This window comes from Schistocerca gregaria, chromosome 1, assembly GCF_023897955.1.
Source record: "Schistocerca gregaria isolate iqSchGreg1 chromosome 1, iqSchGreg1.2, whole genome shotgun sequence".
Taxonomy (NCBI): Eukaryota; Metazoa; Arthropoda; class Insecta; order Orthoptera; family Acrididae; genus Schistocerca; species Schistocerca gregaria.
In genome coordinates this window covers 783,287,704-783,303,497 of record NC_064920.1, presented here as the reverse complement: position 1 = coordinate 783,303,497, position 15,794 = coordinate 783,287,704, and the positions used below count along the sequence as shown (strand labels likewise).

Sequence of the window (15,794 nt, the reverse complement as noted above, 5' to 3'; positions counted from 1 at the left end):
AGAAGAAATGTGGCGCAAGAAGGGACTTCAAAAGTAAGTGAGGAGGAGGAAGCTGTAGATATCATTCTATCTGCTGTCACTGCTGGGTTTATGGACACTATAGTTACAATTGGTTGTGAAATTACATGATACTTTCATTCCTGTGAATGTCAGCAAACTATGCTTGAACTTAAGAAAATAGTGCAAGTTGTAAGTACTTGTACTTAACATGCATTTTTAACATAAACTCTTGATTTTTCTGTCCCTTCGGATTCATGTTAACAAGGTTATACTGTACAGCAATTTTACATGGGTGTGGTTTCTTACCACACAAAGTGTAGCTGATTCATAATGGAAACGGTCCTTTCTCCTCCGTATGGTGTGCAATCAAACACTGTGACATTCCACATTTATTTTCTCTTGTGGGATCTTGAATAGCTTGTATAAAAAAAGCGGATAGGATTGGATGAGGTCTCGCGTGCTCACACACACACACACACACACACACACACACACTGCAGATCATCAAATATGAAACCCACGTAACCTGTGCCCTACACTGTAACTACACTGACACAATTGATGCTTATTAGCACTAATTGTTGGTAAAGCAAAATGATTTTATAAGTGCACTATTGGGTGAAATGATAGAATTTTACAGTTTTTTGATGATTATATAAAAGAAAGCATAAAAAATGTTATATTAAATATGATTAGATGCAAATTAACTAAAATTTTTCCCAGGCACAGAAATACGAGCTTGTTACACCACAGGAATTTAAGTACAAAATTGCTGTATCTAGTCTTCAGATCCATACCACAAAAACAAATTACTAAGTTCTTTAGTTAAAAAAATGATGTGGTATTACACGAAAGATTTACATAGTTAAGGAAACAGTTCGTTTCTACAATACACATACTTGATTCGATTAGCTCAAAAATGGCAGCTGAGTACCACATGAGATTCAACTGCCCAACAGCAGGATGCAGTGTCGGCTATCTACAGGTGCTACTTCCTATATATACAGGGCTTTAAGCACTGCTGATTTGCAATGACAGCTATGGTTTGCGTATGTAATTTATGTGATGTTTATGAGGTCTGACAACGTCGGTAATCAAACTGCTGTTTCCTGCTTGACTTGTTTACTTAGTATTGGTCTACTGTCATAAATACCTGAAAAACTTGGTGCAATTATATTCAAAGTTTCCAATGACAAGATAGCGGTAAGCAGTGGGCACACTAACCATTGGGGTATGTGTCACTTTAGATGCACAGAATGAATCTAAACAAATTTGTCTTCATTCCTAAATTTGTTTCTAGCAGTATGTAAGTATTTTAAACCATAACAGTCTTGTGTCTGCTTTACATTTATAACAGTTTAAATTGCACTGTATCGCATAATTCTACTACGTCTTGTATTATCTATGTAATCTAATTTTACGGCACTGACATCTCCACAGGAATGTTTAGATTATTTGGGCAGACTGTCAAAACAGTTTGCATTTAGTTTGTTTGGCCATTATATTAATCTTGGGTAGCAATTCACATATCTGTATCACATTTTGAATGTCCTAAAATTAGTTTTTCATTTGTTTGCTTTCAGGGAGCCCAGCTTATACTCTCTTTACAATGGCAGCTGTCTGTCAGCAGTTGACTGGAATGATCAATACCAGAATGGTATGAATGGTGCACAACTGAGTTTCCCAAATAGCTTTAGTGCCCTCGATGGGATAAAACTTTCTGACTTGGAACTACATAACTCACCTGGAACAAAAGATTGTGTAAGTTCCATTTTGTTATTATTTTCAGATCAGACATTAATAGTTTCATGAAAGACATAATACGTGTAACTTCTAAGAGCTGTTGGGTATTTTTGCTGTGGTACTTCTGTAGGTATTGTATTTTAGCACCAAATGTAAATCAAATGTTTCAAAATTGTAATTTGATGCACCCAGCCAACAGAACAATCTTAGGTCAGTCTTATGTGATATTCAGTCATGAATATTTATTGGCAATGACTACAAAACTCAATGAAAAGTTGGTGTTGCTGCTGCAGCCACCAAGAGAGGCCACAACCGTATCCTCTCAGCACGGAAAGCACTAGACCTGTGCATATTGTCATTCCACAGTATCCAGAGACAAAGGGTACCTCGGAGATCCCAATCGGTCAAAGAAGGGCAATATGAGAAGCATTTCAGTGAACTCGAAAATAAAATTTTGCCAACCCAACAAAAGAATAATAGTAATAATAATAATCCTAAGAAGTTTTGGTCATATGTAAAGTCAGTAAGCAGATTGAAATAATAACTCAATCGGTCAGTGACCTTGCTGGCAGCAAAATGGAGGATGACAGAAAAAAGATCAAAATACTGTATTTGATCTTCTGGTATGTTTTCACCACTGAAGACTATAATTTGCTGTACAGATGTTCCTAAAGAGGGCCATTGTTCTACTCATTCATATCTACTTTGTATATGGTGATGTGATATATACCAGGAGTGCACTGGGTTGTCTGGCACCAGTATTGTTGTTACTCGTTTAGAATTTCCTGGGTACATGTACTGCATAAGGTATGCTTTGTAAAATAGTAACATTTTACTGTGCCTGTCTTGCCCCAAAGGCCTACAAATTGTTGGCAAATACTTCCATAATTGGTGTTTACAGCTAGATGCTGCCAAAAGAGAAGTCACCAATTACCACATTAACAACAGTATTGCCAGCAAGGAGCTGAGAACTTCCACTAAGATGAAGACACAAAATAAATCTTGCAAAAAAACTGTGATACAACATAGGGTTCATCATCTCTAACACTAAGTACTTCTGCTTTTGAACTGTTGCAGTATAAAAAATCTGGTATGCTCTCAAAAGTTTAAGGACTAATAGTGGAAGACTTGCTGCCTCACTCTGCATATCGAATCAACAACATTGCCCAGCTGTGATTGTGACAAACTGTTCGGCATATCATATGTGCGTGGCCAAGACGATTGTTTCCTGGCGATCGAGAGGAGTTCTTATTGACAACAAAGATATCATTTGATTATATTCAGTGGTTGGACATATGTCTGTGGCCTTAATTTAATTAAGGGGACCCAGAACATTGTATCTTGCCAATATTAGGTTTGATAACTTTATGTACCTTTTTATATGGAAGTGTTCTACTAAAAACTTAAAAATTTTGACAGCTTTTTTCAGCATGTATTGTTATCTCACCAAACTAGAATCAGAGTTTCTTTCTTTCTTTCTTTCTTTCTTTCTTTTTTTTTTTTTAAGCATAATACAACAGTTATGCAGAAATTAAGGTCCTCTTTCGTATAGAACATGAACCATCAGAGGTTTTTTAAAAAAGTTTTTCATTTAGTGCTCTATGTATGTCTATTTTCGCGCATAGTTTCCATATTTGTTTAAACATTTTATATTCCTAAGTCATAAGACAGCTGCTGCCTGTGAGGATAACCAGTCTATATCTAGTTCTTTCATGTCGTTATCTATTGTGGAGCACTTGCCACCAAGAAAATGCTTTGTGTAGTGGAACAAGTGGTAATCACTTAGTGTCAAGTCTGGACTGTAAGGTGTGTGAACAGTCTGTTCCCGTCCAAAAGATCTGATCGGATTTTAGGTGTCAATGGAAGGACAGTGTCTGGCATTGCTGTGCTGCAACAAAACTCCAGGTGTCAGAAGAACATACTGCATTATTCTGTAATGCACATTGGAGTTTAATCAGGGTAGTGCAGTAAGTGCTGCTGCATTTATCGTTGTCCCTTGCTGCAGAAACTTGACTAACAAGACTCGTATGTCTGTCCAAAAACAAGATTGTCATAATCTTGCATGTTGAGATTGCTTGACCTTGACTACTGCTGGTGTCACCTGACACCATTCCATTGACTGATGTTTAGATTCTGGGGTCATGTTAGAAACCCACATCTCATTCTCATTGAGAATGTTCTAAAAAATTGCAGTTTTGCAGAAAGGATTTTGTGCAAAGATATTCAAACAACAACATTTGGAAACTCTGTGCTGAAGTGGAAATCGTGAGTCGCCAGTCTTCACAAATCTTTTTGTCCACAGCTTTGACCAAATCTGCTAACACCACTAATGTTCTCCATGATCCCAGTTCATCATGGACATTCTCTCATCACTTTCACCCAATTATACACTTTGCTGCCACTTATTACATTGTGGCCATACACCGTACCTAGGTGTCAATGAATATCTCCTGCTGCAATGTTCCTTGCTTTCAAAAACTGAATCACAGACTATGTTTCACAGTAGGCCGGCTGATCAGCTGTTTTAGACATTTTGAACTGACACTGTAAATGGCACACTATGACAATATCAGTGCAAATGGAGTCATTTGATAAGCGAGGCATGCTAGGAGTCGGTGCGCATGCACATTTCAGTGTTCGCGCGACATTTGAGTAGTTATGTGATTTGGACCATACTTTCCCAATAACCCTCGGATTTATGAATTTTGTGTCCTTGAACCATTTTTAATTGGGATTAATTTCATATTAATCTCCTTACCCCAACAAATGCATTCTTAAGCACACAAGTCTATGTGAGGTTGGAATGACTCGTTTTGGTCATGAGAAGATAAGAATGTCCCAGGTCAGCTAAAATGAAGTTACAGTGTACGTAGCTCATGTGAAGTTGACAGTTTATTTTGTTTTTGTTTCCATTGCTCGTAGCCAGTTGTGTGAAAATGTGCGGTATAGACAGTGAGAATGAGAGATTCTAATTATTTGTTTTGGTGTAAATTATGTTTTCATTTTGTTTCTGCATAACAAGTTATTTGATTACCTCTTGTTTCATATCGTTTTTGCCCAAGAAGCAATTTGATAATTTCCAGTTTTGTTTCTGAGGCAAAGAATTTGACACTTATAGATCTCGTATTATTGATTATAAAGTTGGTTGCTGACTGTCATAAAAATTTTCTAGATCCTACATGTATTGGAATATTATCACATTTCTTGATTGTATTGTTTTGTATTTCAACATTGTTGTTTTCAATTTGTAGGATGAAACAATGAGATGGTGCATGGAGCACAGATTCATTGCTAAAGAAAGTTTCATACAAAATATTCTTGGTGTGTGATACTTGCAGCTAAAAAAGACAAGTTATGGACTGCACCAGTTATGCACACAGACTTCACACATTTATCGAATGAGCATTCAACAAAAAAATTGGTTTGAGGAAAGTAGACTTGAGCATGGGAAACATATTGAAAATGATGTGTTTGTGGGTAAAAAAAAAATGTACTACATTTATTGATAAAGAGCTGCATTTGTCCTATCGTGATGTCATGGATTGGACCAACTCCTGCCATGAAGTTTGTGTAGTAGACTATTCAAAGAATGGGGAAAAGTTGGGAGGTGTTGAGTCTGTCATAGAAATTGATGAATCACTGTTTGGGAAGTAGTAATACTCACAAGGTAGTAAACTTGTCTCCGGCAGATGATTGCTTGGTAGAGTGGGGGGAGGAATTAATATATTGCCTGGTTTTACAATTGCCATTATTTTCAGTCCTACAAGTGCTCTCTGATGAAGCTTTTGTCCACTTTGCAGTCAGTCACACAATAACTTTCAAAGACCCAGATATCGGAGTGTGTACCAATAAGATAGAAGGGACATTGGTGGCCATAAAGAGGTCTCATTTTTTACAACGGTCACGACTTTTGAGTGCGTGGTTAGGCAGCAAACCTAAGACAATAGCTTCAGTTAATACGAGTGAAATGATCAGTCATCATATTTCCAATACTGATTTTGTAATTGCTTTTCTGTTTTCATTGTTGTCACGATTTTCGAGTATGTGGTTAGGCAGGAACCCAAGAACAAGCTTAAATTGCTGCAGACTAAGTGAGTGGGAGCCATATTTCCAGTTCTCTCCTTAAAATTATTTCCCTGTTTTTTATGAATATTTCGCCATTTCCAAATATATAGCTAGACAGCAAACTAGTAATACAACTTTAATTACTGCGATGAAATGAGCAGCAATCATGTTCACTGTAGACTGTACTCTTCCTTAAATTTCCTTTCCTGTTTCCTTACTAATCTCACAGCTTTCGAGTATGTGCTTAGGCAGCAAATCTAACACTACAGCTTAAATTATTGCAAGTGAAACAAGGAGTAATTGTATTTAAAATACTCTATGACTGTCATGATTTTCAACTGTAGAATCCTGTTAATAATTGTCAAAATTGTATTTCCTCCTTTTTTTATATATATGTCACAGTTACGGAGAATTTAGTTAGGCAGGAAGCTAGCAAGACCAGTACCACTTAATTTTTTTCCCTGCCCTTTTGTTACAATTTGATTCTCATGTTTTATGAATACATCAAGATTTTGAGGTCTTGGTTAGGCAGAGATGTAAGAGTACAACTTACATGGGTGAAGTTCACTTCCTATATTTCACATTATGATGCCAGAAAAATGTTGTCAATACAGTTGACTTTTATGACTGCTTTCAATTAGATCATCTCGTTTATTGTGGCTTACTGCTTCATCATCAATAACATGACATTTCCTACTCTTTTTGCTATAAACATTTATATTATATGTGACATTACAAATGGAGAATATCATCAGCTATGGACATCCACCCAGTGATTTGTCATCTTCCATCATTCATCCCACAGATATCAACTTCACAATGCAACATAACATCTGTGTATACCAGAGCTGCATTTTTGCCCAAGTCCCTAAATATGGGCTTATTTTTTTCTGTAACAGCCACTGTGATAGAATTTTTATGTTGATAAGGGACTCCAGTAATGTAAGCATTTTTTGTATTTGCACCATGTTGATATAGGTGTAGGATCACCCAAACAAGCAAAATGAAGAGGATTGTTATCAGTTGATGGTCAGTGTAAATATGTTGCCCATATAGCCTGCCTCATTTCCTGCATATTATTTACATTATTTCTAATTGCTAATCCAATTTTACTGCTGAAATTCATTCACAGTTAGATCTGGTAGGTGACCCCTAATGTTTGTATCATCTGACAAAATTTTATCCTTTAGCTTTTTAACATAAAATTCTACTGTAGCCCTTTACTGCAGAATAATACTTCAGCAATAAAATGTAAACATGAAAATAAAACTGAAGTTCCAAAGAAAATGGACCATTTAAAACAACAAATCATAGTGTGCAAACAAGCATCTGGTGACACCAAAATGTGTCAAAGGCTTTAGGACAATGATGATGCAACAAACAACAAACTCCTTTCGATGAGTGTGATGTGACAACTGTTTAAATTAAGATAGTTTGAGCAGTTGCCAGCGGGCTCACATGCTCGTGCAAGGCTGAAGTCACATGTGAGAAGTGCCTTCTCCCACTTTTGGCTACCTGAAGTGTGGCTGATAGACATATGAGGAGTAGCAACAAGCAGCCAGGATACTACCTGGAAAAATTTTTCTGTCACACCCAAGCTGCCAGATTTGCTCCTGTGCAGAGTTGTAGTGGACGGTGGTTTCCACAGGACCTGTGTTCTTGTGTCATGATTTTGGTGTTTTCTGTTCGTTTACAGCTTTCACATCAAATGGTAACAAAACCTGTTTCTGTGGCTGGGGACTATCAAGAGAATTAAAATATATTCACTAATTATAGTAAACCAAAATATGTTCAGTTTTCTGAATTTATATTACTTCCACATTATTCGCAATCGAGCACTAATCGCTTTGCAGAACAATGATGCTATTTTTGTCAGTTTGATAAGGAAATTTGGCTTTTATTAATCTTTTACACAGAGGCAGTCAGTTTATTTGAAATGAAATGTTTTATTCCATGCCATAGGCTAGTTTAAACTGTTCACTAAATATCAAGAGCACGTTTTAATCTTCTGGCAGGTATGGCATTATGTCATAATAAAGAACCATACTAAATGTTCACTTGAAGATGAATAAGCAGGCGAATTTGGTCAGTAGTGTTGAGTAAAATGTTTGGTTTCAAATGTATTGACAGTTTTGGCAGAATTTCACATGTCTGCCACCCGTGAAAAACAATGTTTATTGATCATAAGACATGTTCAACACTTGTCTGGTACCTTGTCTAAGCTTGACATTATTTTTTAATCTGTGTTATTTGCATCTTAAATTTGCAGAATGCCATTCTTCGGTAAATTATAAACAGGCAGCACACCGTGTTTTATCATTGTAACCTGTGACAAGGCTGTATAATTTACTTCTGGAGTAGAATGTAAACTGCCAGTTATATATATATAGTTTCTTGGCTTCATGAATAACATTGTTAATTTTTTATACAATTTTAAAAAGTCATGAAAAACTTCCAGAATGAGATTTTCACTGTGCAGCGGAGTGTGCGCTGATATGAAACTTTCTGGCAGATTAAAACTGTGTGCCGGACCGATACTCGAACTTGGGACCTTTGCCTTTCGCGGGCAAGTGCTCTATAATCTGAGCTACCCAAGCACGACTCATGCCCCGTCCTCCCAGCTCTACTTATGCTAGTACCTCGTCTCCTATCTTGCAAACTTTACAGAAGCTGTCCTGCGAACCTTGCAGAGCTAGCACTCCTGAAAGAAAGGATATTGTGGAGACATGGCTTAGCCACAGCCTGGGGGATGTTTCCAGGATGAGATTTTCACTCTGCAGCGGAGTGTGCGCTGATATGAAACTGCCTGGCAGAATAAAACTGAGTGCTGGACCGAGACTCGAACTCGGGGTCTTTGCCTTTCGCGGGCAAGTGCTCCCCCAACTTGCCCCGCTTCTTGTCTAAACTATTTATCGTCCACGTTTCACTTCCATACATGGCTACACTCCATACAAATACTTTCAGAAACGACTTCCTAGCACTTAAATCAATACTCCATGTTAACAAATTTTTCTTCTTCAGAGACGCTTTCCTTGCCATTGCCAGTCTACATTTTATATCCTCTCTACTTCGACCATCCTCAGTTATTTTGCTCCCCAAATAGCAAAACTCCTTTACTGCTTTAAGTGTCGCATTTCCTAATCTAATTCCCTCAGCATCACTCGACTTAATTCAACTACATTCCATTATCCTTGTTTTGATGTTGTTGATGCTCTTCTTATACCCTCCTTTCAAGAGACTGTCCATTGCGTTCAACTGCTCTTCCAGGTCCTTTGCTATTTCTGACAGCATTACAATGTCATCGGCGAACCTCAAAGTTTTTATTTCTTCTCCATGGATTTTAATACCTACTCCGAACTTTTCTTTTGTTTCCTTTACTGCTTGCGCAATATACAGATTGAATAACATCGGGGAGAGGTTACAACCCTGTCTCACTCCATTCCCAACCACTGCTTCTCTTTCATGTCCCTCGACTCTTATAACTGCCATCTGGTTTCTGTACAAATTGTAAATAGCCTTTCGCTCCCTGTATTTTACCCCTGCCACTTTCAGTATTTGAAAGAGAGTATTCCAGTCAACATTGTCAAAAGCTTTCTCTAAGTCTACAAATGCTAGAAACCTAGGTTTGCCTTTCCTTAATCTAGCTTCTAAGATAAGTCGTAGGGTCAGTATTGCCTCACGTGCTCCAACATTTCTACAGAATCCAAACTGATCTTCCCCGAGGTCGGCTTCTACCAGTTTTTCCATTTGTCTGTAAAGAATTTGCGTTAGTATTTTGCAGCTGTGACTTATTAAACTGATGGTTCGGTAATTTTCATATCTGTCAACACCTGCTTTCTTTGTGATTGGAATTATTATATTCTTCTTGAAGTCTGAGGCTATTTCGCCTGTCTCATACGTCTTGCTCTCCAGATGGTGAAGTTTTCTCAGGACTGGCTCTCCCAAGGCCGTCAGTAGTTCCAATGGAATGTTGTCTACTCCCAGGGCCTTGTTTCGACTCAGGTCTTTCAGTGCTCTGCCAAACTCTTCACGCAGTATCGTATCTCCCATTTCATCTTCATCTACATCTTCTTCCATTTCCATAATATTGTCCTCAAGAACATCGCCTTCGTATAAACCCTCTATATACTCCTTCCGCCTTTCTGTTTTCCCTTCTTTGCTTAGAACTGGGTTTCCATCTGAGCTCTTGATATTCTTGCAAGTGGTTCTATTTTCTCCTAAGGCCTCTCTAACTTTCCTGTAGGCAGTATCTGTCTTACCCCTCACGAGATAAGCCTCTACATCCTTACATTCGTCCTCTAGCCATCCCTGCTTAGCCATTTTGCACTTCCTGTCGATCTCATTTTTGAGGCGTTTGTATTCCTTTTTGCATTTCTTTCACCCATCCCTGTCAATTGTTCCCTTACGCTCTCCGTGAAACTCTGTACAACCTCTGGTTCTTTCAGTTTATCCAGGTCCCATCTCCTTAAATTCCCACCTTTTTGCAGTTTCTTCACTTTTAATCTGCAGTTCATAACCAATATATTGTGGTCAGAGTCCACATCTGTCCCTGGAAATGTCTTACAATTTAAAATATGGTTCCTGAATCTCTGTCTTACCATTATATAATCTATCTGAAACCTTTTAGTATCTCCAGGGTTCTTCCATGTATACAACCTTCTTTCATGATTCTTGAACCAAGTGTTAGCTATGATTAAGTTGTGCTCTGTGGAAAATTCTACCAGGCGGCTTCCTCTTTCATTTCTTAGCCCCAATCCATATTCACCTACTAAGTTTTCATCTCTTCCTTTTCCTACTGTCGAATTCCAGTCACCTATGACAATTAAATTTTTATCTCCCTTCACTACCTGAATAATTTCTTTTATCTCATCACACACTTTATCAATTTCTTCATCATCTGCAGATCTAGTTGGCATTTAAACTTGTGCTACTGTCGTAGGCATGGGCTTCGTGTCTATCTTGGCCACAATAATGCGTTCACTATGTTGTTTATAGTAGCTTACCCACACTCCAATTTTTTTATTCATTATTAAACCTACTTCTGCATTACCCCGATTTGATTTTGTATTTATAACCCTGTATTCACCTGACCAAAAATGTTGTTCCTCCTGTCACCGAACTTCACAAATTCCCACTATATCTAACTTTAACCTATCCATTTCCCTTTTTAAATTTTCTAACCTACCTGCCCAATTAAGGGATCTGACATTCCATGCCCCAATCCATAGAATGCCAGTTTTCTTTCTCCTGACAACGATGTCCTCTTGAGTAGTCCCCGCCCGGAGACCCGAATGGGGGACAATTTAACTCCGGAATATTTTACCCAAGAGGACGCCATCATCATTTAATCATACACTAAAGCTGCATGCCCTCGGGGAAAATTACGGCTGTAGTTTCCCCTTGCTCTCAGCCGTTCGCAGTACCAGAACAGCAAGGCCGTTTTGGTTAATGTTGCAAGGCCAGATCAGTCAATCATCCAGACTGTTGCCCCTGCAACTACTGAAAAGGCTGCTGCCCCTCTTCAGGAACCACACGTTTGTCTGGCCTCTCAACAGATACCCCTCCGTTGTGGTTGCACCTACGATACGGCTATCTGTATCGTTGAGGCACGCAAGCCTCCCCACCAACGGCAAGGTCCATGGTTCATGGGGCTGACTCAGAATGTATGTTGGCGATTTTCTGGTTAGCTTCAAATGCCAGATATCTAAATTTACCCAATAGTATTTCATGAAAGGAACATTGTCTTCCCTCTAGGGATTACAGTTCATGAGCATCTCTCTGATTCTTGTGTGTTGACTGAGCCTTTGAATTCATTTGATGTCTTCCTTTAATTCGACCTGGTGGGGATTGCAGACACTCAAGCAGTACTGAAGAACGACTTGCACTAGTATTCTGTGTGCAGCCTCCTTTACAGATGAACCACTCTGTCCGAAAATTCTCCCAATAATCTGAATTTGACCTTTGCCTTCTGCCTTCCCTGTTGACATCATTACATTTTCATTGCAGTTCATTCTTGTTGCAACATTATGCCTAGATATTTAACAACATAACTGTACCAAACAGCACACTACTAATATTGTATTTAAACATTATGGGATTGTTTTTTCTACTCTTTGGCATTAACTTACATTTTCCTGCATTTGTAACAAGGCGCCACTCATCACAACTACTAGAAATTTTGCTAAGTCATCCTATACTTTGTCACCTTCCCGATGGAACAGCATTATTAGCAAACAGTTGCAGATTGTTGGTCATGCTGTTCATCAGATCATTTGTCTCAAGGGCGCAGGTCGAACACAGGAAGAACGAAGATCTAGAACCATCACTTGTAAAATGTCGTAGCTATGTTGGGAAAGTACCAGAACTGTAGGTGTGAATAGAAAGCACTGATGCTCAAACAATTATAGGCACCCACAGCTCATTAAAGCTGGAGGTCTGTTTGGCCGAAATTTTCACGAAGAACCTATTGGTGTTCATAAAGTTGTTGGCGGCATGCTTGTTTTTGTTAGAAGTAGTTTATGATGTAACAGAATTGAAGTACATAGTTCTTGAGAGTTAGTATGGGTAGAGGTCATTCTTGGCAACTGGAATAAAATAGTAATTGGTTCCTTTCCTAACCACCTAACTCAGGTGATACAATTGCTGAAAGGTTCAAAGAAAACTTTAGTCTTATTTCAAACACATAACCAACTTGTGCAATTGTAGTTGGTGGTGACTTAAATTTACCCTCAATATGTCAGTCAAAATACACATTTAAATCTGGAGGTACACATTTAATGTCATTAGAAATTGTGCTAAACGCATTCTCTGAAAATCATTTCGAGCAATTAGTAATGATACATTTCAATAGTAAATTTGTTGTGAAAATACACTCAACCTCTTATCAGAAAATTATCCTGAGCTAATAAGGAGCATCAAAATGGATATAGGGATTAGTGAACACAGAGTTTCTGTAGCCTAACCAAATAACATAAATCTTACATTGACCAAAAATAAATGAAAAATACATCTATTCAAAAAAGCAGATAAAATTCAGTTGTTGCCTTCGTGTGAGACAATCTCCACTCCTTCCAAATTAACAGTGTAAGTGTGGATGAGATGGGGCTTGAATTGAAAGAAATAGTATAGAAAGTAAATGAGAGGTTTATACCAAATAAATAAACAATAGGTGGAGGTCAGAACACTGCTGCAGAAATAATGAAAATACCATGCCAGTTTAAATGAATGCAAAATCTCCATGATGGGTCATCTTTTATAGGAGTTTGAAATTTAGCACAGACTTCAATGTGAGATGCTTGTAATAGTTTATGTAACAACTTTGTCTCAAAACTTGGCAGCAAATCCAAAGAGATTCTGGTCGTATGTAAAATATGCTAGTGGCAAGACACAATCAATGCTTTCTCTGTGCAATAGCAATGGAAATACTATTGATGTCAGTGCTGCTAAAGCTGAGTTTCTAAACACAGCCATCTGAAATTCCTTCACCAAAGAAGACAAAGTACAGATTCCAGAATTTGAATCAAGAACTGCTGCCAAAATGAATAACTAAGAAGTAGATATCCCCAGAGTAGTGAAGGAACTTAAATTGTTTAATAAAAGCAAGTCTTAACACAAGTATACAATCACTTGCTCAGCAAGTGATACATACTCAAAGACTGGAAAGTTGCACTGGCGACACCAATATTCGAGACAGGCAGCAGGAGTAATCCACTGTATTAAAGGCCCATGTCGTGGATGTGGTATGCAGCAGGATTTTGGAACTTTCATTGACTTCCAGTATTGTGAATTACCTCAAAGAGAACAGTCTATTGAGATGTAGTCGATACTGATTTAAAAAGCATTCATTCTTGTGAAATGCGTCATATATGTGACGCAGCATGTGAAGATTGCTGTGTGGACGGGTTACTTCTGTAACTGAAATTGCAGAACTGAAGATGGTTCTAGAGGAACCGAAACCGGTCATGTGAATAAACATTTTGCAGTCGAGATGGAATATAAGTAACATTGTAAAACAGAAGTCATTTCTGGCATTCCCCAAGATAGTGCTATAGGCCCTCGGCTTTCTTCATGTCTTTATAAACAACTTAGGAGACAATCTGAGCAGCCATCACAGGTTGTTTGCTTATGATACTATCATTTATTGACTAGTAAAGTTATCGGTATATTAAAACCAATTGCAAAACGATTTATATAAGATACCTGCATGGTGTGAAAATTGGCAATTGACCTTAAATAATGATAAGTGTGATGTCATCCTCATGAATGGTACAGGAATCTGTTAAACTTCAGTTACACAATAAAGGAATCAAATCTAAAGGCTGTAAATTCAATTAAATAGCTAGGAATGATAATTACAAATTACTTAAATTGGAAAGAACATATTGGAAATGCGAAGGAAAAACAAAGACAGCATTTTGTTGGCAGAAGACTTCGAAGATGCAACAGATCTATTACAGGGTGTATACTACCTGGGACACCCGGGAGATCCGGGAAAAACCCAGGAATTTTTCAGAATTCCAGGAATTTGTTGTTGTTTTAGTTTTCAGTTAAATTTTTGTAATTTTGACTGGTAAGAATCGATGTTCTAATAAAGGATATTACTGAATCTCGCTACTGCAGAATAATCCTGCAACAATAAAACATAAACGAGGAAAAGACAATAAATAAATAAATGAAATTAAAACATAAATTGCAAAGGAAATGTTCCATATACAACAACAAAACACAGTGCTCATACAAGCAACAGCGAAATGTGTCAAACGCTTTAGGAAGACTATGCAATGCTTCATAACAACAAATTGCCTCCGATGAGCGTGACGTCACAACTGTTTACATTAGATTTGTTTCAGCAGTTAAGAGCGAGCTCATGCGCATGCGCAGTTGAGTGGCATATGCGTAGTACCTTCTCCCATTTTTGGCTACAGAAACAGGGCTATTGGCTGTGTAAGCAGTCGCAGCAAGCAGCTAGAGGCCTAATAGGCATTTTATGTTGGTCTTCATGAATTATATTTTGTCGTGTTATAAAAATGACCAATTGTGCCAAAACAGTCTCGTTTATTCGGTGTGTGTTACAATTTCTGCAGTGTTAGAAACGCCTGTTTTGTTTTATCGAGCAAACAGCGACAAAATAGACATAATCAGATCGAGAAACCACACCAGTATTGGGTACTATTTGTATTAACAGCAGACAACGATATTTCGATTTTTCACGTTTGACGAACTTTAATGACGTAATAGATTCTGTCACAGAAAGGAAAGCACTCCATGTAAAGCTGTAGCAAGATTAGAAAGAAAACAAAGCTAGGAGCTAAGGATTGAAGAAATGTGTTCTGTATTGCTTGTCTCTTGTCTTTACTGGTTTTAAGTATCCTATGTTTAATATTATGTCACCCAAAACAGAAAGTTATTAGCTAACAGGCAATAAAGAGTGCAAATTTTCTGAAGAGTTCTTGTTCTCCCGATTACAAATAATCCCATCCAGTATTAAATGTGAGATTTATTATTAGTTTCTTTTTCTTAGGAGGGGCAGGACGTCAAACCGGGCGCTTGGGAGCGGGAGAGGCACCACAGGACATTTTAATTTCCACTGTCCTGAACATAGTTTGATGGCATCTAGTAAAAAATTTACATGTTTCAATTCCACAGAGCGAAATACAGTGATGTGTGATAAAAGAATGCTGTGTGAAGAGGGGTGGCACTGCACCCCGGCACAGTTAAGACCAAATAACATGCCTTAAATTTCTTCGAACATATATGTTTTATGGATCAGACTCTTCAGAAAGATGTGCGCTACAAAATGAACATATTTTTGAAAAATTCGATTTTTTAATTTTTTATGTATCACAAACGTTCGATGGAGGGGGGCGGGTTGCGGGGGGGTGCCACTATATTAGTATTGCTCCGGTTCGGAAATATTGTAGGGCCGAGGCTGATGCGCAGAGCAGTCTGAGTTATAGTGGGGAAGTGTATAGTCTCCATATGACCCG

The 15,794-nt window shown here is 38.0% G+C and overlaps 1 protein-coding gene across 2 annotated transcripts in view; it reads left to right on the top strand.

Moving 5' to 3' along the window:
* The window catches only part of LOC126269086 (uncharacterized), a 237,165-nt gene that overhangs the window by 107,358 nt on the left and 114,013 nt on the right, over positions 1-15,794 (top strand). For both annotated transcript variants that reach the window (XM_049973964.1, XM_049973965.1), the window contains exon 4: positions 1,584-1,761. In XM_049973964.1, the coding sequence (XP_049829921.1) occupies positions 1,584-1,761 (178 nt within the window). The remainder of the gene's footprint in view (positions 1-1,583; positions 1,762-15,794) is intronic.